General features: G+C 48.1%; 1 protein-coding gene across 1 annotated transcript in view; it reads left to right on the top strand.

The window, feature by feature from the left end:
* Itgae (integrin subunit alpha E) overlaps positions 1 to 25,401 on the top strand; it is a 54,447-nt gene that overhangs the window by 17,429 nt on the left and 11,617 nt on the right. Inside the window, exons 4-26 of the mRNA XM_028787229.1 lie at positions 591 to 658; positions 983 to 1,100; positions 1,317 to 1,448; positions 2,249 to 2,364; positions 2,849 to 3,000; positions 4,026 to 4,179; positions 4,671 to 4,821; positions 5,244 to 5,311; positions 6,087 to 6,225; positions 6,870 to 7,012; positions 7,318 to 7,458; positions 8,021 to 8,245; positions 9,348 to 9,478; positions 10,977 to 11,107; positions 11,813 to 11,976; positions 13,528 to 13,656; positions 16,873 to 16,946; positions 20,231 to 20,363; positions 21,786 to 21,884; positions 22,690 to 22,769; positions 23,507 to 23,581; positions 24,680 to 24,743; positions 24,823 to 24,930. Coding sequence (XP_028643062.1) covers positions 591 to 658; positions 983 to 1,100; positions 1,317 to 1,448; positions 2,249 to 2,364; positions 2,849 to 3,000; positions 4,026 to 4,179; positions 4,671 to 4,821; positions 5,244 to 5,311; positions 6,087 to 6,225; positions 6,870 to 7,012; positions 7,318 to 7,458; positions 8,021 to 8,245; positions 9,348 to 9,478; positions 10,977 to 11,107; positions 11,813 to 11,976; positions 13,528 to 13,656; positions 16,873 to 16,946; positions 20,231 to 20,363; positions 21,786 to 21,884; positions 22,690 to 22,769; positions 23,507 to 23,581; positions 24,680 to 24,743; positions 24,823 to 24,930 — 2,795 coding nt within the window. The remainder of the gene's footprint in view (positions 1 to 590; positions 659 to 982; positions 1,101 to 1,316; positions 1,449 to 2,248; positions 2,365 to 2,848; positions 3,001 to 4,025; positions 4,180 to 4,670; positions 4,822 to 5,243; positions 5,312 to 6,086; positions 6,226 to 6,869; positions 7,013 to 7,317; positions 7,459 to 8,020; positions 8,246 to 9,347; positions 9,479 to 10,976; positions 11,108 to 11,812; positions 11,977 to 13,527; positions 13,657 to 16,872; positions 16,947 to 20,230; positions 20,364 to 21,785; positions 21,885 to 22,689; positions 22,770 to 23,506; positions 23,582 to 24,679; positions 24,744 to 24,822; positions 24,931 to 25,401) is intronic.

Raw genomic sequence — 25,401 nt, 5'->3', positions numbered from 1 at the left:
AGCCTTGAACTCCAGTGCCCAGGGCCATGCTACCCACCACAGCCCAGCCTGCCCCTCCGGTTACAGTCATAATGATAGATCTGGAGCCAACATTCACTGTGCTTGCCATGTGCCTCGCACTATGTTAATAGGTTCATGGTTTTATGTGTTTTTATGTTCACGTGTAGGTGGGGATGTTTGGAGACCCAAGGCTGACATTGGGAGTCTTCCTGGATCTCTCTCCCCAGATATATATTCAGGTCCACGTCCAGCAGCCAGCCCCATGGCCTTAACTCAGTGCTCACAGGCACCTACTGCCTGTTGCCCTGCCCCCAATCCATACACCAGGAGCCCCTTGAGAAGCCCCAGGTGGCAGTCATTTCTGAATCCCCATCCCTGGTTGTCAAGGCTGGGCAGTGGGGTCTTCGTTGAGATGGTAAAGGGGTTTGGGACAGGAACTGCATCCTGGCATACCCAAGCTGCTCAGGTCCATGGGACCTCCGACTCTAGCTTCTTGAGGCTGCTGATGTCAGCATCCCTGTGGCCCCGACCTTGGCTTGATGGTGGGCTCCCAGAAACCCCTTCATCCTTCCCTGCCTTAACTGTTTCAGAGCACATCTGTATGCCAAAGGGCAGGTACCAGGGAGTGACATTGGTCGGGAACCACATTGGTGTTTTGGTGAGTAGATAGGCAGGAGGACAAAGGACCCTGGGAGGCTGGTGCTGGCTCCTGTGGGTGTTGGTGGTGTGGCCAATCCTATGCTATGCTGCTGTCTATCTGTGCTCTGACCAGCTATAGTGATGCCAAGGTTGACCCAGCTAGCACCCACTGACTGCATTTCCAACTCTAGCACCTGACATTTAAACCCCAAGGAGTAAGGCTCCTCTGTCCTCTAACTAGCTGAGCCACTATGCTCTGGAATTGGGGTGACAGTGGCCGTGACTAGGAAATATGGGCTGATCCCGCCCGCCCTCCTGCTCCTTCCCTTCTCCCTCTCTCCAGGTATGCATTCAGGTACAGTCCCGGAAGTCCCGAAGCCTCAACTCAGAGCTCACTGGTGCCTGCAGCCTACTCACCCCCAGCTTGGCCCTGCAAGCCCAAGCCTACTTCTCTGACCTTGGTAAGGATTGGAGATTCTCTGACCTTGGACCAGAGAAAAAGGGGATCCAAGGAGAAACACCAGCTCACAACAGAAGCGGACAGACGCTTGCCCTAGAATGAGACAAGCAAGCTCAGGGTCCTTGTCAGGGGAGAGTTAATAATCCTTGTCCCGGGGCAGGCAGCCGTGCATGGAGGCTCCTTCTGACTCTGTGTCTTACCTGTATGTTTCTTAAAGAAGGATTTCTGGATACGGATGCACATGTGGACTCTGGTGACTACTACAGAAGCAAAGGAGGCAGCACAGGGGAGGAGATGAAATCAGCCAGGAGACGCCGGACAGTGGAGGAGGAAGATGAGGAGGAAGCTGGTGAGAAGAGGCAGATTAGGGGCCTCCATAATGCACCCCCAGGCTAATAGCCTCTGGAATCAAGGTGTATTCAGATCTAGAAGATGGGGAACAGTGGTCAAGTCCTATAGGTATGGCAAGTCCCAGCCCCGTCTCCTCAATTAAAAAAAATTATTTGTGTGTTTGTTCATCATGTGTAGGGGTATGTGCATGTGCACATGTGCCAAACACACTCCTGTATCACAGCACACATGTGGAGGTTAGAAGACAACTTGCAGGAGTCAGTTCTAGCCCTCTACTGTATAAGTTTCAGGGAATCAAACTCAGGTCATTAGGCTTGGCAGCAAGCTCCTTTACCGGCTGAGCCCTCTCATTGGCCCTGCTTAGAGGTGAGGAAACTGAGGCCACCAAAATGGGAGTGATTCCCATAGTAGTCAGAACCAGGTTCTAGGTCTCTCTTTGCCTTTAAGGTAAGAGCGGTGGTGTTACATACCTGTGATCCCAGCACTCAGGAGGTAGAGACGGGTGGATCTCTGTGAATCTGAGGCCAGCCTGGTCTACAGAGCTAGCTCTAGGACAGCCAGGGATACAGGGTCTTGGGGTATGGGGCGGGGTGGGGATAATTCCATTTTCCCTGGCTTCTTCCTTGAACTGAACCACAGACAGGGAGTCTGAGTAGTGTGTGTGTGTGTATGTATGTTCGAGTGTGTGCGTGCACGTGTGTGTGTTGGGGGGGGGGTCCTTACAGGGCAGAACATGCTGCTCTTACTCCTGCCTGGAATCTAACACCTATGCCTACCTGTTCCCTTCATCCTGACCAGGTACTGAGATCGCTATTGTTCTGGATGGCTCAGGAAGCATTGATCCCCCAGACTTCCAGAAGGCCAAAAATTTCATCTCTAACATGATGAGGAACTTCTATGAGAAGTGTTTTGAGGTGGGCTTCCTTGAGGACTGGGCTCATCTTTGCACACATCTGTGTCTAAGTACCAGCTTCAGACAAGCCACCCTTATTTGAGCTGAGCTCAGCTGGGTGACTCTTGTGTCAGTTTTGCCTGGAGATACCATGCTGCTATAGTTATCTGCTTGCTTGACTAGGGATGGATGGCCTGAGATGTCCCTACTCATTTGTGGTAGTCATGAACGCTTCAGTGTCCCAATACATACAGTTGTTAATGTCCCACTGGCCAAAGAAAGTGACATGCTGAATGTATAGTCACTATAGAGAGGTCTTCATGGGGACACAGATTCAGGGAGAAACTGCTCTGCCAGTGCTTGCCTGATTGGAGACTTCCCTATGCATTAGCGTCTCCTTGTGTTCAGGGACATCAGAGTAGACAAGTGCTTTCTTCCTGTGATTCTGGGGCAGGGGTGTCTATAGTACAGTCCAATAACCCCCTCCACCTCCCTCTGCTCTCCAGTGCAGCTTTGCCCTAGTGCAGTATGGGGCGGTGATCCAGACTGAGTTCGATCTTCAAGAGAGCCGGGACATTAATGCCTCCCTTGCCAAAGTTCAGAGCATTGTGCAAGTGAAGGAAGTCACTAAGACCGCCTCAGCCATGCAGCATGTCCTGTGAGTTCGATGCCTCTGAGAGGCTCCGTGGCATAGTGTCTGGAAGGATGGCTGGGCAGAACTGTGGGAGGAGGAGGTTAGAGTGCTGAGAAGGGCTGTGGGGAATAACACCCCGGAACTGTCCTTCTGTAATTCCTTCAAGGTCTGCCTGCTATTAGATGCTCAGGAGTGCCCAGGAGAAGGCTGCTGGGCTCAGATCCTAGCTGTTCCTGTGTGATCTCGGACAAATTACTTAACCTTCTGTGCTGTGTTTCCTCAGTTCTAACATGAAAATAACACAAATTGTTGCTTCTTAGGATTTTGTGAGGATTAAGTAGTTAAACTATATACTATATTTATAATAGTGTCTGATATGTAGGGACCATTGTAACTAGTCAAGGTGACATATATCTGTAATGCCAGCACTCAAGAGGCTGGAAAGTTGTGTCTCAAACCCCAAAAGTGAAGTTGAGGACAGACTGATCTCCGTAGTGAGTTCCAGGACAGCCAAGGCTACACAGAGAGACCCTGCCTAAACAAACCAAAACAAAGAAAAAACAAAAGCCAAAACAAACAAACAAACAAACAAACAAATAAAACCCCACAAAACAAAACAGGAAACCCAGAAAGTACAATTTTTTTTATAGGAGTAAAATTTAAAAATTAAATATTGCCTTTGTTTTAACCTAAAATTCCATACTGGGTACACATAAATGGGGGAGACACGGTGCTCTTACAATAGGAAGCAGATGAGGAGTAAGTGTATCCGTGTGGCTTATGCCTTGCTGTGTGATGTAAATCCAGCCTCTTCTGGCGCTTTGTTCAGGGAGAAATTACTCTGCTCTGCCAGTGCTTGCCTGACTGGAGACTTCCCTTTCCATTAGGGTCTCCTTGTGTTCAGGGACCTCAGAGTAGACAAGTGCTTTCTTCCTGTGTTCCTGGAGCAGGGGCTCCTTAACTCTCCAATTTTAGCTGATGAATTAATAAAAACTCACCCAGAGTCCAGACAACACTTTGGACAATTGTCTCCGTTCTCTCCCATCAAGAGACAATATCTTCACTCCAAGCCGAGGCTCCAGAAAGAAAGCATTGAAGGTCATGGTGGTGCTTACTGATGGTGACATATTTGGGGACCCTCTCAACCTTACAACTGTCATCAACTCCTCAAAGATGCAGGGTGTTGTACGCTTTGCCATTGGGGTAAGCGCTAAGAGCAGGGAGGCAAACCTGACTCTGTACAGACTTGGTAAGGGGGCAGGCCAGCGGAAGCTTCCGGAAGCAGTGTATCTAAACCCTCTCTATTCACAGTTACTCCTCTTCTCCTGGCCACCTGCTCTTACATGTTCCCCTCCTTGTTGGGTCCTACAGAAGGCTCATCCTGAGGTGGGCATAGCTCATTGGCTGAACAGGACGGGGAGAGTCTGTGTGAATATTCCTAGGGAGACTACTGAGCTGAGTCCTGGTAGCTAACATGGATGTCTGGCCTAATACACAGGGGAGGATCATCAGGTTTTGTAGGCGGAGAGGGGATGCTGAGGAGATCCAGATGTGTCAGGAACACACGGCCAAAAAAGGAGCTGTATTGAGCATGAAGGACAATGAGCAGGAAGGAAGGAGGAAGGAGGAAGGAGGAAGGAGGAAAGAGGAAGGAGATAGTGATGGATCACTCACTGGCTGGGGTCTTCACACAGGTGGGCGATGCATTCGAGAAGAATAAAGCTTACAGAGAACTGAGGCTGATTGCCTCAGATCCCAAAGAGGCCCACACTTTCAAAGTGACCAACTACTCAGCCCTGGACGGGCTGCTGAGCAAGCTGCAACAAAGCATCATCCATATGGAAGGTGAGGGCTCCCATGGACCTCGTGAGAACGCCCCAGTGTTCAGCAGGACATCCTCCTCAAGACCAGCTCTCCCTGACTCCGACCACCTCCCTGAGACACAGTTGTTAATCTCTAAAATGGCAATGGCACTCGTAGTCCTCTTGAATCTATGGAACTCTGTTGAGCTGGTGGTAGAAAAGCAAGGAAGACCAGAGTCCCAGCAGGAACTTACAGATGAGGAGACAGAGGCCCAGAAAGACAACAGGAACTGCCCAGGCCCAACCAGCCAGTACTTACTTAAGCACAACCCAGATCTCTGTTCTCAGCTCAGTGCACTGTTCCAATAGCTATCCCTTTGGGGGCCTGGCCCAGCTGGCCCCTCCTAGACATCCCTCACCCTGCCAATCGACACAGCGTGTTTCACCAGATCCCTTGGCTTCCAGGCACAGTTGGAGACGCCCTTCAATATCAACTTGCACAGACTGGCTTCAGTGCCCAGATCCTGGACAAGGTTTGTGGCCCACTTGGCACCAGCAGGATCCCCAAGATATGCCACCAGGGAATGAGGGGCTCCTGGTTCATAGTTTCCCGGTGGGAGTGTCTCTGGAGGAGCCAGTTTAGAAACAAGAGAAACTATCCACTAGCTTCCCCTATCTGGACACTGAGATAGACAAGAGAATAGTGGTTTCTTGTAGGAGGTTACCTTGTGTGCTTAAAGGATTGGGACATTCTCTTAGCTGTAAGGACTGAGATTCGGCCTTGGTAGCAAGCCCACCGAAGTGTGTCAGGAAAACAGGTAGTTTGATAAAACTGAAACTTGTCCAGTGTGTGGGAGAAGAGGAAGCTGAGGAAGAAGAAGTGTGGGGCAACAGATGGAGCACCCACTAACTGGGGCCTCTGTGCAGGTGACAGCTGAATCCAGTTACGCCAATGCCATCTGCACACACACACACACACACACACACACACACACACACACACACACCAATAGGCCCATACTGCAGACAGACTACAGCACCTTCACACAGCACAGGGGACCAAGGGGGAGGTTAGGAGCACCATCTTATTCCATCATATGCTCAAAAATGCTCCCTATCTGGGTCCCAGGGTCCCTTCTGGAGCTCGGGTTACTCACCTGACTCATGAATGAGGACAGAGCAGAAAACCCAGTGCTTGCCACCCCATCTTCCTTCCTGGCCGCTGAAGATCCTTCTTGTCCAGGAAGTTTTGCTTCTCTGGTCCCCGGGTCCCTCCCGCTCATTGGGTGCCCTCTGGGTCCTCTGCAGGGGCAGGTGTTGCTTGGCACTGTGGGGGCCTTTAACTGGTCTGGAGGCGCGCTACTCTACCACACACAGAATGGTCGGGGCCGCTTCTTAAACCAGACAGCCAAGGAGGACTCCGGGGCTGCGCAGTACAGCTACCTCGGTAAGGGCAGGGTCTGGTGGATGCAGGTGGGACAAGGGTGGGGCCTGGAGGTGGCAAAGAGAAAGGGGCTCCAGGATAGCAGGAGGGTGGGGCGAAGGCGGCGCCTGGATGGGCAAGTGAAGCCAGAAGTGCAAAAGGATATAAGAGGGTAGAGCCTGAAGGCTAGGAAGGAGCAAACCTGTCATCTGGGGTAGGGGCTAGAAGACGGACTGGGAAGCTGACCCAGGGACCATGCAGTCTGAGACACCGAGGTTGCCTGCTGGTGTGCATATTAGGATTCCTAATGGAGACACGTTATGCTCAGTCTCATGGCTCACACATCACCAGGCTATCAGACCTTAGCTAGGGACCCTGGTACTGAGAATCAGGGATGGAGACAGGGTGGCCTTGCACTCTGAATAAGAGGAATCAGGACGTCTCTGTTAATAACAGTAGTGGGTGCCTCTCTCCATCCTTCAACCCAGTCTTCATGTACAGAGCTTGTGTACTGAAGGGGTGCAGTGTACTGTGCGTGTATTGGGACACACATGTCTCTGTCAGTACAGAACTGACTTCAGTGGGAACACGTGTCTGGGGAGATGGAGTTGAAGGGGAAGCCAGGAGGTGGGGAGCAGCTGTTTGCAGTCACACTACTCTGGCCCCAGGCTACTCCGTTGCAGTGCTATATAAGGCTCGTGGCGTCTCGTACGTGGCAGGGGCTCCAAGGCACAAGCTCTGTGGGGCTGTGTTTGAGCTTCAGAAGGAGGACAGAGAGGATACCTTTGTGAGACGGATAGAGGGAGAGCAGGTACCTCCTGGAGAAGTCACCATTCCACCAGTAGGGGTTCTGAGGTCCTGGGGAGAGGGATGGGCCCACCCTGGGCAAGGCTCAGATCTTGGTGTAAATTCAGTGGTTCTCATGTCTGTTCAGTGAGCTCCCTCTGTGGAGACTCAGCTATTCACCCCTAATCCCCTGGGACCCCAGAGATCAGATTGATCTGGAACAACCCAGCTTGGTGCTCCAGGAAGAGCATAAGCAATGGCTCTAGCTGTGGGGAGGGTGGAAGGGGGTCTCCCCATGCTCAAGAGCGCTGAGTTCTTTCTGGGCTGTAGATGGGGTCTTACTTTGGCTCTGCGCTGTGCCCTGTGGATATTAACATGGATGGGACGACAGATTTTCTGCTGGTGGCTGCTCCATTTTACCACATCCGTGGAGAAGAAGGCAGAGTCTATGTGTACCACGTGCATGAGCAGGTGAGAGTGCTCAGCCTCCTGAGCTGGCGGAGGCTATGCCTGCTTATGTAGCAGAGGTTGGATACGCCTGGGCTGGGTATCCGCTTGGTAAGAGTGGACAGTGCTCATGGGTGGTTCAGCATGTATGGCTGTCCTCTGTTTCTTACCTGGGTAATTGTTGGACATCTGCCATAGTTGCCCAGTAGATGGAACACTTGCTCTGGTCTCACTGTTTCTCATAGTAACTATAACATGGCTCTTACTGTCACGTTACAGATGAAGAGGATGGTATTCAGTGAGCTAGTGATGCTAAGCCTTGCTCAAGCTTTCCCAACAAGGGCATGGGAGAGCTGCAATTGGGCCCTAAGCCTCTCTGTTGCTAATATAGCAATACATGGGAATAGAGGGGTAGGTTCCAGGTCCCAGACCTCCAGACACTGGCTTTACTATGGGCCTGTTCCCTTGTTTTTTCTCAGCCTTAGACTCCCACTGGAGAACCATTGAGGGAGATGCCCTCTGGGTGGTCCGGGGATGGTTGCCTACACACTTTTCTTGGGAACTGAGCTGTTGGTTCACTTTGCAGGATGCTTCCTTCTCCTTGGCACACACACTGAGTGGGCACCCTGGGTTCACCAACAGCCGCTTTGGCTTTGCCATGGCAGCTCTGGGAGATATCAATCAAGATAAATTCACAGACGTGGCCATTGGGGCCCCTCTGGAGGGTTTTGGGGCAGGTGATGGGGCCAGCTATGGCAGTGTGTACATCTACAACGGACACTCAGATGGACTGTATGCCAGTCCTTCCCAGGTAACTATGCAAGGGCTTTCCTGTTTCTTCTCTGGGGTTCAACCCTCTCAGATAGAATGAGCTAAAGCCCCGAGTTAGCCTCAGTCCTAAGTGCTGGGCCAGCCTCTGATGGTGGAGAATGCCCACAAAGGCAAGAGGTCACCAGGGGTAGGCTGGCCATCAGCCCACTTCAGGTCCCGCCTCTCTGCCTCTGGTTCTTGTCTCCATCCAGATCCTCCATGCTCTGGCTCCTCCCCCTCCTACTCCTCTTTCAGCTGCTTCTTAAGCATCTCCCCCAGCTGGTCCCTAGGCCTCTTACTCTAAGATATCTTAGTCCACAAACATCTTCCAGAAAACTGTTGCTCCTCTGTGCACTAACTCCCCTCTTCTCCACACAAGATGTCTGGGATAGTACCCCAGTACCTTGATACTCAATGCATAGCCATATAGTAATGATGTTAACTCTGTCCTCTACACACACACACATACACCCACACACAGACACATACACACACACACACCACACCACACACACACACACACACACACACACCACACACACACCACACAGACATACACATGCCATAACCACACATCCACACACCACACCACACAGACACACATACTACACACGCACACAGACACACACACAGACACACACTACACATACACACATACACACACTCACACACACACACACCACACACACACAGACACACACAGACACAGACACACACACACACCACACAGACACACACAGACACACACACACACACACCCCAGGGCATCAGCTTAGACTTTCCACCCTCTCCTGGGCTCCATTTCCTGCCTCCAGCCCATCTCCCTGTGCCTCCAGGGTTGCTTCTAAACTGAGATCCTGATGAGGTTACTTCTTCCAAAGAGCCTTTCCTGACACTCCCCCCCCCATCAGGCTTCCCCACACTCACATCAGAGCCCTCAGCTCTTCCCCTCAGCCTCCCCCCAACTCCCCCCATAAAGTCTCACCTGCCCTTCAGGGATCCACCCAGATGTCACTTTCTCAGAGACAGTTCACCCCAGGGTGAGGAGGTGGGTGGTGCTGCTGAAGGGAATGGAGGTGCAGCTTCTCCTTCTCCTCCCACAGCAGATCAGAGCCTCCTCTGTGGCCTTGGGACTCCATTACTTTGGCATGTCTGTGTCCGGTGGTTTAGATGTCAATGGTGATGGCCTTGCTGACATCACGGTTGGCTCTCGGAATGTGGCTGTTGTGCTCCGGTAGGGGTCTTCCCTGCCCTTTTCTGACTCAAGCCCCAGCCTCACCCCTCGTTCTACACTCAGTGGGCCCTGCAGATTCCAGGCACGGAGGGAGGGAAGAGGTGTGGAGACAGGGTACAGGTTCTAGGGTCTGCCTGGGTGGGTTTGCTCCTTAGCTCTCAGCAGTGTGACTTTGAGTGGACTATCAAAGTCTAAGTCCCAACTTTCTTATCCACAATTGGGAATAATGACAGTGCCTGGCTTACAGCGATGGGAGAGTCACATGAGAAAGTACACAAGGAAGATAGTTCAGTTCTGGTGGTGGGGTGCAGCTTGCTATAAATTTCAGAGCCCCTGGGACAATTTTCAGTCCTGTGATTAGAGCTCCTGTGCACCTGCCCTCCAGAGAGTTCCATACCTGTTGTCTGGATGTCACCAAACTGTCTCCAAGTGAACAGGCCTCCAAATGGAGCTCCAATCCCCAGGCTGTCCCTGCCCCAGGCTCCTGTTTCAGCAAATGATAGTATAACCCACCTAGAGAGTGATGATTAAACTTTGGGGCTGGGCCTGGAGGCAGGGTCCTGGAATTTCAGCTACTTAGGAGGCTGAGGCTGGTGGATCATCAGCTCCAGGTCCTCTGAGCTACAGAGGACAAAGGTCTCTGTAGGCGGCTTCATCCTTCCTCCATTATCCTGTCTATTGCTTTTTTATTAATGGGGCTGTCATCTCTTGTCAGGATCACCAGGTAGACTGTGCTCTCTTGACGTGATCCCTCTAACTCCACTGCTTAAAACCTCTCTGTAGGTCCCACCTCAGTGAAATCCCAATCCCAGTTCCTCATCTCTGCCTACAACACTGTCTGTGTCTTGTCCTGCCCACCCTCCTATCCCCAGCTCTTGTCGCCGCTGTCGTCTTTCACTCATATGTTCCTGTCTCTCTCTCTGACCTTTGTGTTTCTCAAACAAGTGAGCCTCATCCTGCCACAGGCCCTTTGCACCAGCTCTGTTTTCTTCCCTCAGACCCTCACATAGCTGGCTTTTTCTTGTTAATGGCTCTCACTTTCGAGGCCTCTTTATCAGGGAGAGCATTCTGACCACCTGACCTAAGTAGCCTCCATTTCTGTCACCCAGACCTATCACGGCATCACCAGGGCCTTGCATGTCTCTGCTCCTGTTTATTGACGGCCTGTGGTTGGTAAGATAGCACCATTTGCTGAAACAGGAGTTTAGGGAGGCGGGCAGACTGGGGATTGGAAGGTGAGGAGAGTGGATGCCCCATTTGGAGGCCTGTTAGTTTGGAGATGTTGGTGGACAGACAACAGATATGGAACTTTCTGCAGGGCAGGGTACACAGGGGTTCTAGCCACAAGATCGAAAATTGCTTCCCCATGAGAACAAAACCTCACCTCTTCCCCTCCCGTTAATATAGCCTGTGAACTCAGTGCACCCCTGCGTGTCAGTGATGTTGAATGTGGGAGAGTATGGGCACTTCTCACGGGCCTCTTTGCTGTCTTCTTTAGCTCACGACCTGTGGTTGACCTGACTGTATCTATGACCTTTACCCCCGATGCACTGCCCATGGTCTTCACAGGCAAGATGGATGTAGAACTGTGTTTTGAAGTTGACTCTTCAAGTGTAGCGTCTGAGCCAGGTAATGGCTACCTGCTTATTATACATATGAATCTGGCTCATTCTGCAGGTGGAGAAATAACTTATCAGTGATAAAAAACTGCAACCAAAGGCAACTTGGGGAGAAAAGAATTTCTTTCAGCTTACAGTTTGTAGTCCATCATCCAGAAAATTCAGGGCAGGAACTCAAGGCAGGACCCTGGAGGCAGGAACTGAAGCAGAAGCCATGGAAAAATACTACTTACTGGCTTGCCTACAAGCCAATCTAGAGGGGACATTTTCTCAACTAGGTTGTCTTCCAAAGAACTCTTGCTTGTGTCAAGTTGACACAAAACTAGTCAGCACACCTTTCCCCAAGGAAGGTTGGATTCAACCTAGAGAATGTTCTGGGTGTGGGACCAGAACACTGAGAGACCCTGACCAGGTCTATCGGAAAAATTGGGGGATATCATCTTCACAATGGTGATGACTAGCCAGGCATTAATGCTAGCACTCAGGAGGTAGAGACAGGTGGATCTCTGTGAATTCAAGGCAAGGTTCATCTACATAACGAGTTCTAGGCCAGAGCTATATGGAGAGACCCAAAAAGGACCTAGAGTCTGGCTTCAAGGAAGTGCACTCATGGGGACCATGTTCAGCATTGGCTCACAGAGCTTCAGCAGGCAGGGCCTCTCTGCCTGAGCCATGCCCTTCCAGTCTCATCAGAAGGTCTGATCTTCAACCCCAGGCCTTAGAGAGATGTCACTCAACTTTACGGTGGACGTGGATGTGGCCAAGCAGAGACAGAGGCTGCAGTGTGTGGACCCGAGCAGCTGTCAGAGCTGCCTTAGGAAGTGGAGCGGACGGTCCTCTCTGTGTGAACACTTCTGGCTCATCCCCACAGAGGAGGAGGTAAGTAGAGAACTTAGGCAACAGCCCAGAGAATGTGTCTACAGTACAGGGGCCTCCCTACGCAGACGAGTGAGGCGACTGACGCAACCATAACATATCAGGAACCACAAAGTGACATCGGAAATATAATCCTACCAGAAACCCAAACTAAAGAAGCTTGGGCTGTGGGTGTGTTTCTGTGATACAGAGTGAGTTCTGAATGCTCTGCACGTGTGAGGCGCTACACTTAGTCACCTGGGAAGGAAGGAGCAAAGGATGAAGAGAGAAAAAGCAGGACAGAGGGAAGGCATCTACCAAAACTGAACACAGACACCATCACTGAGCTTTCCAGAGGCTGGATGCAGCAGGGAATGGTTTGATTATGGTGTCTAATCTTACCTGATAGTAACAGTAGGCTGAGCGCCTTGAATGGATCCACATCAGAAAATTAGAATGAAAAGGCAGAACTAGAAAGACAGAGGTATTTTTTTTATAAAAAAAAATGTTATTTAAAAAGAGAAATCTTGCTGAAGATATTGAGAGGCAGCTTTTAAAAAGTGGCCTTGTCAGAATGGATTCTGCTTTGAATGCACTTTTAATTGTTACTTGGCTTAGGGAAGTTTCTAGAACATCTATGGCCCTCTAAAAATAAAGGCATAGAGCTAGTGAGATGGCTCAATGGTCAGGAGTGCGTGCTGCTTTTCTAGAGGACCTGAAAGTGGTTCCCAGCACCACGTGGGGGTGGGGGGTGGGGGGTGGAGGCCTGTGAATCCAGCTCCAGGGGATCCAATGCCTCTGGCTTCCTTAGGCTAGCACCAGCACTCGTGTGCACATACCCCACACTAGACACATATAAATAATTAAAATAATAAAATAAATCTTTAACATTTAAAAAGCCTAGCTGTATTTTACCAGGCAATCAAGTTGACTCCCTTTCAAGTTCAACATTTATTTATTTACGTATTTGTGCACTCCACAATGTACATGTGATGGTCAGAGAACAGCCTGTGGGAGTCAGTTCTCTCCTTCTCAGGTTGTCAGGCTGGGAGCAACATCTTTACACACTGAGCCATCTCACCAGCCTTCAGTGTTCTCATTCTGACAAGACTTCGTTCAAACAGAGCTTAGCAAATGGCCCCCTCCACCCACCCGCCTCCTATTTCAGTTTTTACCTCTCCATCTCCCTACCTGCTGGAGGTCTTTGTTAACTCACACGTGGCTACGACTCTCCCCTCCATGGCTCTTGTTGGCCCAACACATAGTCTAAGCTAGAGTCCCTTTGTGACTGGGGTGAGAACTATCAAATGCCCTGAGACCCAACAGTGAGCAGATTGGAGAAACTAAAGTTCTTGGTGAAAGAAAATAAATGCCCCCAAACATCCCCATAAAAAAAAAAAAAGTAGTGAAGTAAAGAAAAAAAATAAAGTTCTTGGTGGCTTGCTTGAGGGACAGCTCCCCTCTGCCCGGATCCTTCGGAAGACTCGGTGTGGGGGTGGGGGGAGGTGTCACCACTATCACTCTTTATATCTCCTTCACACCCACCTCTGACCTCTCTGTCCTCCCCACCCACAGCTTTGTGAGGAGGACTGCTTCTCCAACATCACCATCAAGGTTAGCTACGAGTTCCAGATGTCTGGTGGAAGGAAGGACTACCCCAACTCCATCCTGGACCACTACAAGGAACCCTCTGCCATCTTCCAGGTGAGTCTGCCCAAAGGAAGGACCCAACCATCTTGGGGGACATCCTACATGAAACACCTGCTCCCCTAACTTCAAAGACAGCTAGAGTTGTGAGGGAGGCATCTTCAAACTGTGTCAGTAGGGAAGTGGAGCCTCCAAGATGGCTGCTGTTCATTGCTCACTGGTGGGTAGCAGGTATCTAGCTGTTGCCCTGCACCTGTTCACCAGATGTGCTCCCTACCTGCTTAGTGACGCACATGGATGTACTGTGTACTGACTTTGCATGGTATCTTAGGATGCTGTGGTGGGTCACTGGTGTGGGCTAGACTGGAGCCAGCCCGAGCTGCCCTGAGCTGCAGAGTCTTCATGCTGAGCTGTCTGGCCCACCAAGCCTGCACCTACCTCTATCCTGGTGCCCATCAGTGCAGCTGGGCCAGGCAGGTAGTATCACGGAAATTTTTTCATGACCATGGAGAGATGAAAGAGCTGATTTTCTAATCCTGCTATACCTAAAGTGATTTGTCCTTAACAGGCTGTAAGAGTAGAGAAAAATCATCAGAGAGAAAGAAGTGATAACAAGAATATTACAAGGTGGTAGTTGGGGTGGGTGTGGTGGTGCACTCTAATCCCAGCATTCAGAGAGCACAGACTGAGGGCAGACCTCTGTGAGTTCAAAACCAGTCAAGTACACCTACCTAGTAAGTTTCAGGCTGCCCAGGACTACAGAGTGAGACCCTGTCTAAAACATAATCCAAAGACTTCTGATACCTCTTTACCCAATGCTCAGTATATACTTCCTAAAAACCAGGCCATTCTTTGCATAGCACAGTGAACAAAATCAGATTAATGCTGATGGAATACTGCTATATACTATACTTGCTTAGTCACACTTTACCTGATATCCTAGTACCTTGCTTTTTAGCAATAGGAAAAAAAAAATAGTTCTGAGGACGTAGCTCAGTTGGTAGAATGCTTTCGTAGGATACATGGAATCTTAGGTCAGTTCCTAGCACTCAATAAAATGGCTTGCTGTCACACTTGACTGTAATCCCAGAATGTAGGAGCTAGAAGCCAAAAAAAAAAAAAAAAAAAAAAGAAGAAGAAGAAGTTCAAGGCCATCCCTGTCTAAACAGTAAGTTCAAGGCCAGCCTGAGCTAATAAGACTCTTTATCAACCATCAATCAATCAATCGATAATAAATTAAAATAAATCTGGGACCTTCCATTGTTATTGTCTTAGTCACTTCTAACCTAGGATGATTGACTTATGGCTTTCCTTGTCTTTATTTTTATTCTGAGACTGGGTCTCATTTAATCCATGAGAGCCTTGAACTCCCTATACAACCAAGGATGACTTTGAACTCTTGATCTTCCTGCTTCCACCTTCCAAGTGGTAAAAACTACAGGCATTCGACTTCATGCCCAGCCTTTGTTTTCTTGTCTGTCAGTTTTGAAGGGCGTAGGACAGTCATTTTGTAGCCTGTCCCTCGGTTGGGTTATTTCTGATGCTGCTTCATTGTTGGATCCAGGCTGTGCATTTTGGCGGGCACCTTGAAGCAGTAAAGCAGTGTCAGGACACCATGTGGGAGGCACACGGTGTTGATTGTGTGCTCACTATTCCTGCTCTTGCTTTCCTTTGTAGATGAGTAATTTAGGGAGAAAATTGAAGATGTAGATATCTTCCTCAACATCTGTTTATAAGTTGTCATATAAGTTGTTGCTGTGATGGTTTGGGTAAGAGATTTTAAAATATGTATTCCATCAAAAAAAGGGATGAAAAAGATAGGTGCTGTGAATGCATGGATGTTAGCAGAGTGGAAGGCAGCTGGGAGCTAAGGGAAGTTAACCCTCATCTTCCATCAGAGTTGGATGGAGAAGGGAGAAGCCATGTTGGGCAAGAGATCTGGTTGAGGAAGAGATCTGATGCCTGAGAGCTAGCCTCTGACCTCCTTGGGGCCCTGTGGCATTCATGTGCCCACATGCATATACATGGATTGTATACAACACATAGTAAAAAGAAATAATACTTAAATTTAAAAATGGGACTTGGGGCATGGACCCTAGGTTTCAACCTAAGCACCAAAATTAACAAATTTATTGATCTAATTAGGTAGATCTCCACACTGTTGACTTGCAAACTGTATCTTCCTTTTCCAGGGAATGCATGGTCTCTTTTCAAGCTCTGGGCTCCCACTTCAAGTACAGTTTATGATATTATTCCTGTAGAAAGCTGCTGCAGTGATCTCCAGCTGCTCGGAGCTATGGGCAAAAACTCCTAAGCTGGGGAACTGGCTGTTTCCTTCACTGCAAAAAAACAGCACTTGGATACTTTAGAACACCTGGGTTGGTTTTTGTTTTTTGGGTTTTTTAAAAAGATTTATTTATTTTATTTATATGAGTACACGTCACTCTCTTCAGACACACCAGAAGAGGGCATCAGATCCCATTACAGATGATTGTAAACCACCACGTGGTTGCTGAGAATTGAACTCAGGACTTCCTGAAGAGCAGTAGTGCTCTTAACCGCTGAGCCATCTCTCCAGCCCCGTTTGTTTGTTTTGTTTTTTGTTTTGTTTTTAACTCAAACTGAGTTTTTTTTCAATCTTGAAGAGACCTTCTGAACTAAACCTCTTTTTTTTCTCTCTCTCTCTGTTTTTGAGACAGGGTCTTGCTATGTAGCCTAGGCTTCTAACTCATCATCCTACCAAGGTACCCCCAGTGCTAGGATTGCAAGCCAACGTGAGTGTCTTGTTTAGTTGTGTCATGTATGCAGAATTACAAGGGAAGTATTTAACTTACCCAGAAGACTGCCCTGGTGGGGGAGGGTGCTCGAAAGAATTCATCTACAGCATCCTGTCGCTGCCCGGCTGTTTCTGCCTACACTCCAAGAGACTAAGGAGCTTTCCTTCACAAAGCTTTTTCCTTCCCTGATGTTGGAGGTAGAAGCTGCCCCAGGGTTAGTGCTCAGTGCCCAGAAAGCAAATAGGACAGCACGCCTATCACTCCACAAAGATCACACCATATTTGAGCTTGGCTGAAGGTCTAGATCACAGTGTGCCCATGTTGTCTAAGAATGTCACACAGCTCTTGGCCATGTGGGCACAGTCCCAGTCATCTGCCTTCACTCTCTAAGCGGGAGGACATGTTGGGCAGAAGTGCCCCGAGAAGTCTGGAGGCAGGGTTGCTGGGGAAGGGTAGAATCCTGGAGCTGACTCTGCTCCTCTTTGTCTCATTCCAGCTGCCCTTCGAGAAGGACTGCAAGAACAAAGTGTTCTGCATCGCCGAGATCCAGCTGACCACCGCCATCTCTCAGTGAGTTGGATCCTGTTCTCTTCACCATCATTTCTGCAGCTGATGTCTTCTGAAGGGTTCACCTGGGCAAGCCCCTTATCCAGATCCATGAACACTCCTTTTCCCAACTCTCATGGCCCTCAACGGGATTTTGTATTTATTATTTCAGCCACCCTATGAGGGAGGCAAGCTAAAGATCTGCCTTCCCATTGTATGGATTGGGAAATAGTTAAGGTCCTGTCAGTGATAAGTATAGACTCTCAGTGGCCATTTGGTGGACTTGAACCCAGGTCTCTTGACCTCCTGGACAAGGCTATGTTCACAGTGATCCTTACTCCTAGAACTTCCTCTGGTTCACCTCTTGGCCAAATTCATAAACAAACTCTGGAGTAGTTCTACTCGGTTCCAGGGACTCTAGATACTGGGAGACACTTCAGTAAATGGTACAGACAAAAATCCTTTCCCTCCTGGTACTTAAGGGGAAAGAGATAGATAAGTCAACTCTAGGTTGATGGGATATGGTACAAAGATAAGTCAGGCCTGGAGGGGAACAGTGCAGGGAAGGGGTGAGGGTTAAAATAGGGTGGTCAGGGAGGATAGCTGTGGGTTCCATCCTTTTGGGTCTGAGTGTTGAACAAATACCCTGATGGAAGCAGCCCTGGCCCATGGGGCACAGACTCTATGTGAATGCAGAGGGTGAGAGGACGGAGGAGTAACATGGGAGAGCTGGGGTAAGCCTAAGGGGACCTTAGAAGGGCCTTGGATGTGAGCTGGGAGATCAGAGGAGCAAAGCAGGCCCACATCTTAACAGTCTAGCTCTTGCTAGGTCAGTGGTTCTCAACCTTCCTCATGCTTTGACCCTTTAATACAGTTCCTTATGTTGTGGTGACCCCCAAACATAACACTATTTTCATTGCTACTTCATAACTGTAATTTTTCCAGTTACAAATAGTAATCTTTGTTTTCTGATGGTCTTAGGTGACCTCTGTGAAAGAGTTGGTCAACTCTGAAAGGGGTTGCGAACCACAGGTTGAGAACCACTGTGCTAGACAGTGATGAACTGTAGGAAGCAGGGAGAAAATAATTACAACTGGGACAGTGGTGGTGAGGTAAGAGGATGGGGCCTCGGCTGAGCAAGGCAAAGCCAGTGGCTGTCTTTTGTGGTTAGTCTCCGGATTGCTGACAGTAGAGGTAGGGACTAAGGAGGAGGCTCTGCCCAGGCATCTAGAACTGCATCAGCCAGCACGCTCAGCAACAGTCCCAGCTGGATATTTAATTCCAAGGTCATTACATTTAAATGCAATAAAAAAAATGTAATTCCAGGGCTAGAGAGATGGTTCAGTGGTTAAGAGTCCTAACTGCCCTTTCCAGAGGACCCAGATTCAATTCCCAGCAACTACATGGTGGCTTACAACTGTTTGTAACTTCAGTTCCAGAGGATTTGATGCCCTCTTCTGGCTTCCCAGGGCACTGTATGCATGTGGTGTGCATACGTAAATGCAGGCAAAACCATCCATGTATGTAAAATAAAATGAAAAACAAAATGTAGTTCCTTAGTGGCACCTGCCATGTTTCATAACACAGATATCCACATGAGGTTAATTGCATTGATAAGACAACAGACGTGGACTACCTTTCCATCCCTGCAGATGTCTTATTGTAACACTGAAGCCAACAAAAGTTCAGCTCCCTGATGGTTTTGCTGGAATTGAGCTGAGATCATATTTGGTTTGGGACATGTGGCGTTCTTTAAAATGCCTCAATGGCTACTATGTGTGTCATGTTGCTGATGGCCAGTTGTCTGGAGTTGGCTTCTCTAGGGCAGATCCCCTGTCCTTGAGTGGATGTTTGTAAGACTTCCATTTCAGACGTGCATGATTATGTGGGGCCAGCACTAAGGAACTCCTCTTTTAAAATTTTTTTTAAAGATTTATTTACTTATTGTATATGAGTACGCTGTTGCTGTCTTCAGACACACTAGAAGAAGGCATCAGATCCCATTACAGATGGTTGTGAGCCACCTTGTGGTTGCTGGGAATTGAACTCAAGACCTCTGGAAGAGCAGTCAGTGCTCTTAACCTCTGAACCATCCCTCCAGCCCCCTAACGAACTCATTTAAGACACTGCTGCACTCAATTGGGAATGAATTACAGCCATCATCAGCCTGGTGGCCAGTTGCAAGGTGATGTGGTGTGCACAGCTTGCCCTTTATCGCCACCTAGTGTACACAGCTGGGACACTACTCTTGAGAGTCCAATGTAGCAGTGGGTTTTGACTTCTCTTTGGACATGGATACCTTACAAATGACAACTAGATTTCTCTGCCTGGACTGCAAAGTGACACTGTCTCAACAAACAAACAAACAAACAAACAACACAGAGGCAGGCACTGCGGCTCACATCTGTTATCCCAGCTCTTGGGAGGGTGGGGGGAAGGAGGATTGCAAGGCCAGCTGGGATACATAGTGAGTGCAGGATGAGTTTGAGCAACGGAATGAAACTGTTTTAAAATGAACTCAGTGGTAAAGGCTTCTTTACCGTGGTAAAGTCTCTTGGCTTCTGTTTCCTCTTCTGCATAATGGAAAGTAACTATACTTCTTTGTAGGGTAATTCTGAGGATTAATTAAGCTCATGGGGCACAGTGTTTGGATCACTAAGTGGTTATGATGTCACTAACAGCTTAGTGACTAAGAAGTTAAGGTAGGGGCTGGAGAGATGGCTCAGTGGTTAAGAGCACTGACTGCACTTCCAGAGGTCCTGAGTTCAAATCCCAGCAACCACATGGTGGCTCACAACCATCTGTATTGAGATCTGATGCCCTCTTCTGGTGTGTCTGAAGACAGCTACAGTGTATTCATATATAATAAATAAATAAATCTTAAAAAAAAAAGGGACATTTAAAAAAAAAAAAAAAAGAAGTTAAGGTAGACACGGAGCCGGTGGTTCAGCTCTGTTAAAAGAAAGAAAATCTGTGCCTTTATGCAGTTTATTTTAGAGGATAATTAAGAATGTGCTTTTCAGGGCTGGAGAGATGGCTCAGTGGTTAAGAGCACTGACTGCTCTTCCAGAGGTCCTGAGTTCAAGTCCCAGCAACCACATGGTGGCTCATAACCATCTGCAATGGGATCCAATGCCCTCTTCTGTGGTGTCTGAAGATAGCTACAGTGTACTCATACACATAAATAAGTTTTAAAAAATGAATAAAATCTCTTTTTAAAAAAATGTGCTTTTTCTGTAATGAGTAGGAATTTTACAGATTAAATACACTGCCAGTGTGCTCTCTGTCTTCTCTCTCACCCTTCACAGGCAGGAACTGGTAGTGGGTGTCACAGAGGAGGTGACCATGAACATCAGCCTGACTAACTCCGGGGAAGATTCCTACATGACAAACATGGCTCTGCATTATCCCAGAAACTTACAGTTTAAGAAGATGCACAAGGTACTGGAGACAGGGGCAGGGAAACATGCTGCCATGCCTTTCCTTGTTTGCCAGTCTGATTCTACTCCATGGCCACCAGCCTCCTTCAGCTCTATGCAGTACAGGGATAGCAATCAGATGAATCCCCTCTAACTCCGTGCCCTGCAACCTGCAGCAGCACCATTTGCCTACACGATCACCCCTCCTTGTAAAGTCTCTCTTAACCGGGATTGTGGGAGATAAATTTTAATGCCTAAGAAATGGAGGAAGTTAAAACTCTATCCCACTGTTCATCATGCTGGGCTCACAGACACAAGGCCAGCTGCAAAGATAGGCTAGCAATCATGTGGCTGCCAGGTCACAATACTGAGACGTTCTGGTCTGTTAATTCAAAGATGGTGGGAAACTCTGCTGTTAGTTTTTTTGGGAACTAGGAAACCACCCTGCTCTTGTCTAGGGAATCTAGGTTACTCTGACAGCGAGAACTAGATTCAGTGTCCATTGGTACAGAGCTGCAGATACAGGGTTTCTGGACACAGCTTTCCTCTGCAGGGTCTGTAAACCTAATTGGGATCATGCTGCTCCTGGCATCACCTGATCTCTTTACTCTGCCCTGCCCTGCCCTGCCCTGAGGCTCTCAGGACAGCTTCCTCTGCCTTTTTCCTTAACTCCACCCACCCTACCCTCTAACAACTCTGCATTTTCCATTGTTGAGTGAGGCTATCCACAAGACAGTTTTCCTCATGGCAGAAAGTCAGTAAAACCTGACTCTGTTGGGACTATAGGTTTGCGCCAGGGGTGTGTGTGTCTCAGTTTGCTTGAGCTAAGTTAGCATATATTGAATGAAAAATTGAAATTATCTTCTACACATCTAGAACGGAACTAGTGATGGGGTATCTTGGGGCGGAGCTCTGTTTGGTGATCCAGATGAGGCCTGGTTGAGCCTAAACATTTCCTCCATCTCAGTGAGACACTCACCTTCCTCTCCATGAAGACTCTACAGAGTCCTGTCAGCTGGAACCAGTTTCTACCACCATTGTACCTGGCTCACAGAACTCCCTTGGGCTTTGGGTTTAAACTCAATTCTCAGTTGTGAGGAGGCCAGGGACCAAGTCGGACATGTAGACAAATCAATGACTGGTTGTCTAATTGGTGTGAGGAAACTACTTTTCCTCAAGAGCATCTCTTGAGGCTGGAGAGATGGCTCAGTTAAAGACACCAGCTGCTCTTCCAGAGGTCCTGGGTTTGAATCCCAGCAGTCACATGGTGGCTCACAACTATCTGTAATTCCACTTCCAGGGGAATCTAACATCCACTTCTGATCTCTGAAGGTACCAGGCATGCACATGCATGCAAAACACTCATGTGGGCAAAATACTCCCACCCATAAAATAAATAAATAAAAATTATAAAACAAAGATAAAACATTTTCTGTTTTAACAGCCTCTCTCTCCAGATATTCAATGTGATGACCCCAAGCCAGTTGCTTCTGTCCTGGTCATGAACTGCAAGATTGGTCACCCTATACTCAAGAGATCATCTGTGAGTGAGTCTGTTGTGATTAGGTGGCTCTTCCTGTCACCCTTGACTCCCAGTTTCATCTGTAACTTTCAGGTGTGGTTACTATGCTTCTTTTGCTGTCATCACTGTCAGTAGTGTTTACAACTGTCAAGTCTGCCCTCAAGTAGAGAACAGAGGAGGTGTGGGGAATAGTTTTCTGAAGTACAGTGTGGCTACTGTTGGCTTCCCCCAGGAAAGCAGAGGGAAATGGGGGTAGTATGGGAGGGATGTCAGACCAAATCATCTTCGTACTGTGCAGAACTCTGTTGTGGTTTCCCTCGTTCATAGGAGAATAAGCCGTCTGTTTGGCTCACTCAGCATTTGCACTGCGAGGCTAACGTGAAACAGTGGCTACACTACAAAAACCATGAGGAATGTAAGCTGGGTTTCCTAATGCTGTTTAGCCAGTGTCTTAGTCAGTGTTCTATTGCAGTGACGAGGCCAGACGACCAAGGCAAGTCTTATAGAAGAAAACATTCAATTGGGAACTTCCTTACAGTTTCAGGGGCTTAGTCCATTTTCCTCATGGCAGAGAGCATGGTGGCAGGCAGGCATGGTGCTGGAGAAGCACCTGAGAGCTACATCTGATCAGCAAGCAGACTTTTGAAAACTCAAAGTCCGCCTCCAGTGACATATTTCCTCCAACAAGGACATACCTTCTAAACCTTTTTTTTTTCTACCCAAGTTCCACTCCCTGGCAATGAAGCAGTCTGGGACCTGAGCAGTAAGCAGTTGTCTCAGGTGACTGGTTCCCCCATTTACGTATTTATTTTCTCCTTTAAAATAGGTAAATGTCTCAGTAACTTGGCAGCTAGAGGAGAGTATCTTTCCAAATAGGATGGCAGATATCACTGTGACCATCTCCAAGTAAGTAGTGACTGTGTCAGCAACCTTAAGTTCTGGCCTTGGCTCCCTGAGCTCACAGAAATTTCCTCTCACCAAAGATGCTGACGCTATTTTCATTCAAACAAAGGAACACTAGGGTATATTCTGGTAGGATAAGCTTTGAACTAGAGTCCTCGTTCTAGCTTCCTTAACTCTGCAAAGCCTCCACGTTCAAAGACAGAACAGGATGTGGTGCTGGGAAGGAGCTGTCAAACATGGGCAGTTCTGTTCCTGAGGAGTGTCTGCAGTCTTTTGTTTCGTGTCAGGGTTTCTCTGGGTAGCCCTGGCTGGACTGGTACTTGCTCTATAGACCAAGCTGGCCTCAAACTCAGATACCTGCCTGCTTCTGCCTCCTGAGTGCTGGAATAAAAGGGGTTACCATGCCCAGCTTTCTAGAGCCAATTTTGATTGACATGATTTAGGAGCTGATACTGGCTTCTATTGACTGCTGAGTAGAATCCAACTGCATAGCTTACAAATATTCTTGTCCTAACTTCCTTTCAAGTACTTTACACCACAGATGGTAATAACTGTTATTCTGTGTGTAGAACAAGTCCATAACAGAAAATTCTTTGGCCTAAAATATCAAGTACGGGGACTGAAACATCCTTACAAAATCAATGTTTTCTTAGTTGTGGCTTCAGTGAGTCACTTTGTGATGGTTCTTAGGAAGTCAAGGTACCAAAGCAGTGTGTGGTTAATTAACATTGTGTTCCTAGTTCCAATGAGAAGTCTTTGGCCAGAGAGACTCACAGCCTTCAATTCAGGCATGCCTTCATTGCAGTTCTTTCCAGGTAAGTACTCCCAAAGGGTCTGTGTGACGGCCATGCAACGAGGACAGTTTTGGGATTCTCTGTGTGGACAGAAGTGCCCATTAGGGTAGATGTGGGCATTGCCCTTCTCTGAGGAGGCTGCTTAGTGCCTAACCTCTCTAGGATAGTCAGGTCCAAAGGGTACCTCCTCTAACCCCTGACCGCCAAAAGGGCAGTCCCACTGACTTATCCAAAATTGAGTCTAGGCCCAGCTTAACCTAGACTACAGAATTTCTGGTGGTTATATAAATGCTAGCATTCTTCAGGAACTTGTGAAACTGGTTCCCGTCTGCCAAAAGGAGTCATTTCTCTTACCTCTGGCAACATCGGACATATGGTTCCCCAATTTACATATTCCTGGAGTGCCTATCAGCATAGCAAGGTCTATGCTAGGGACGGCCTTGGCAGTATGGAATAAATTTCCTTTCCACCCATGGAGCAGCAGTTTTGGTTTCTTTACTGTATTGATTGCATACATCAAGTTAGGTTTTTGAAACACCACAGTTGTCATCAGAAGCACCGTATTAACTGGTCCTGCTACCAATGTGATGCTATCAGAGTGGCTGTGGGGTTGGAGAAGGGTTGGGAGATGGCTCAGTGAAGAAAGTTGTCGCTAGGCAAGCACGGGGACCTGTGTTCAGGTTCCCAGCACCTATGTAAAAGTTAGGTGGTATGATCCACACCTGTAATGTCAGTGCTGGGGTGGGTGGGGTCAGAGAGGCAGATCCTTTGGGCTTGCCAGCAAGTCAGTTTAGCTGAAATGACAAGCTCCTAGGTTTAGTGAGACACTGTCAAAAACTAAAGTGGAGACAGTAGGGGACCTGACATTGACAGGCAAGTGCACTGCCACACATACACAGACGAACAAAGCTGGAGAAAAGGGAAACTCCAACTGAGTAAAGTTCAACTGCATAGCTTGAAAATATTATATTGTCCCATCTGCTTTCACATTTTGACTTTGAGTGTTGAGTCTTCTTAACGACATGTGCTGCCTGTCCTAGTGTATTCAGCAGGAAACACTCAAGTTCATTCGTACCCAGGAAGGAACCTTGAGTTCTCACACACGTCTTCTCATTGCAGACCGTCAGTGATGTACATGAACACAAGCCAAAGCCCTTCTGATCACAAAGAATTCTCCTTCAATGTAAGTGTATAGTGGTTGCTGCCAACCTAAAGCTGGTAAAGCCACTGAACTCTGACTTTCTGCTCATTTTATTTGGCAGGTTCATGGGGAGAATCTCTTTGGAGCTGTATTCCAGTTGCAAATTTGTGTCCCCATCAAATTACGAGACTTCCAGATTATAAGAGTGAAGCATCTGACAAAGACTCAGGTATTTCAACAGGATTCTTTACTATTATCGAATCTCTTTCCAGAGACTACAGATTCTATAAGATATAAAAATTAGGCCTGGTGGCACAGGCTTGTAGTTGCAGCTGCCTGTGAGGATAACACAAGGATGTTCCTTAGTTCAAGCCTGCAGCTATGGAGTAAGTAGCCTGAGCAACTTAGTGAGATCTATAATGGTACTTTTAAGAGGTGTTTCTGCCCTATTCTACACTGTATAGCTCCCAAATAAGACACAGAAACCTTATTAACAAGCTATAAACCTAAACTGGCCAGGTTCTGAGCTATTCTAATCTACATCCCCACCACAGGGCCTGTTACTTGCTGACCGAGTCTTGCTCTACTTGCTCTACTCCACGTGTTTCTTCAGGGTGATTTCCTCTAGGCTAAGTGCTTTTGGTCTGTCCTGCTTCATGACAACTTCCTTCTTCCCCTACTTTGTCCTTGTCCCCATCAT

This window comes from Grammomys surdaster, unplaced genomic scaffold, assembly GCF_004785775.1.
Source record: "Grammomys surdaster isolate TR1022 unplaced genomic scaffold, NIH_TR_1.0 125621, whole genome shotgun sequence".
In the NCBI taxonomy this organism is placed as follows: Eukaryota; Metazoa; Chordata; class Mammalia; order Rodentia; family Muridae; genus Grammomys; species Grammomys surdaster.
The sequence above is the reverse complement of the archived record's forward strand: the minus strand, read 5'-3'. Positions and strand labels throughout refer to the sequence as shown.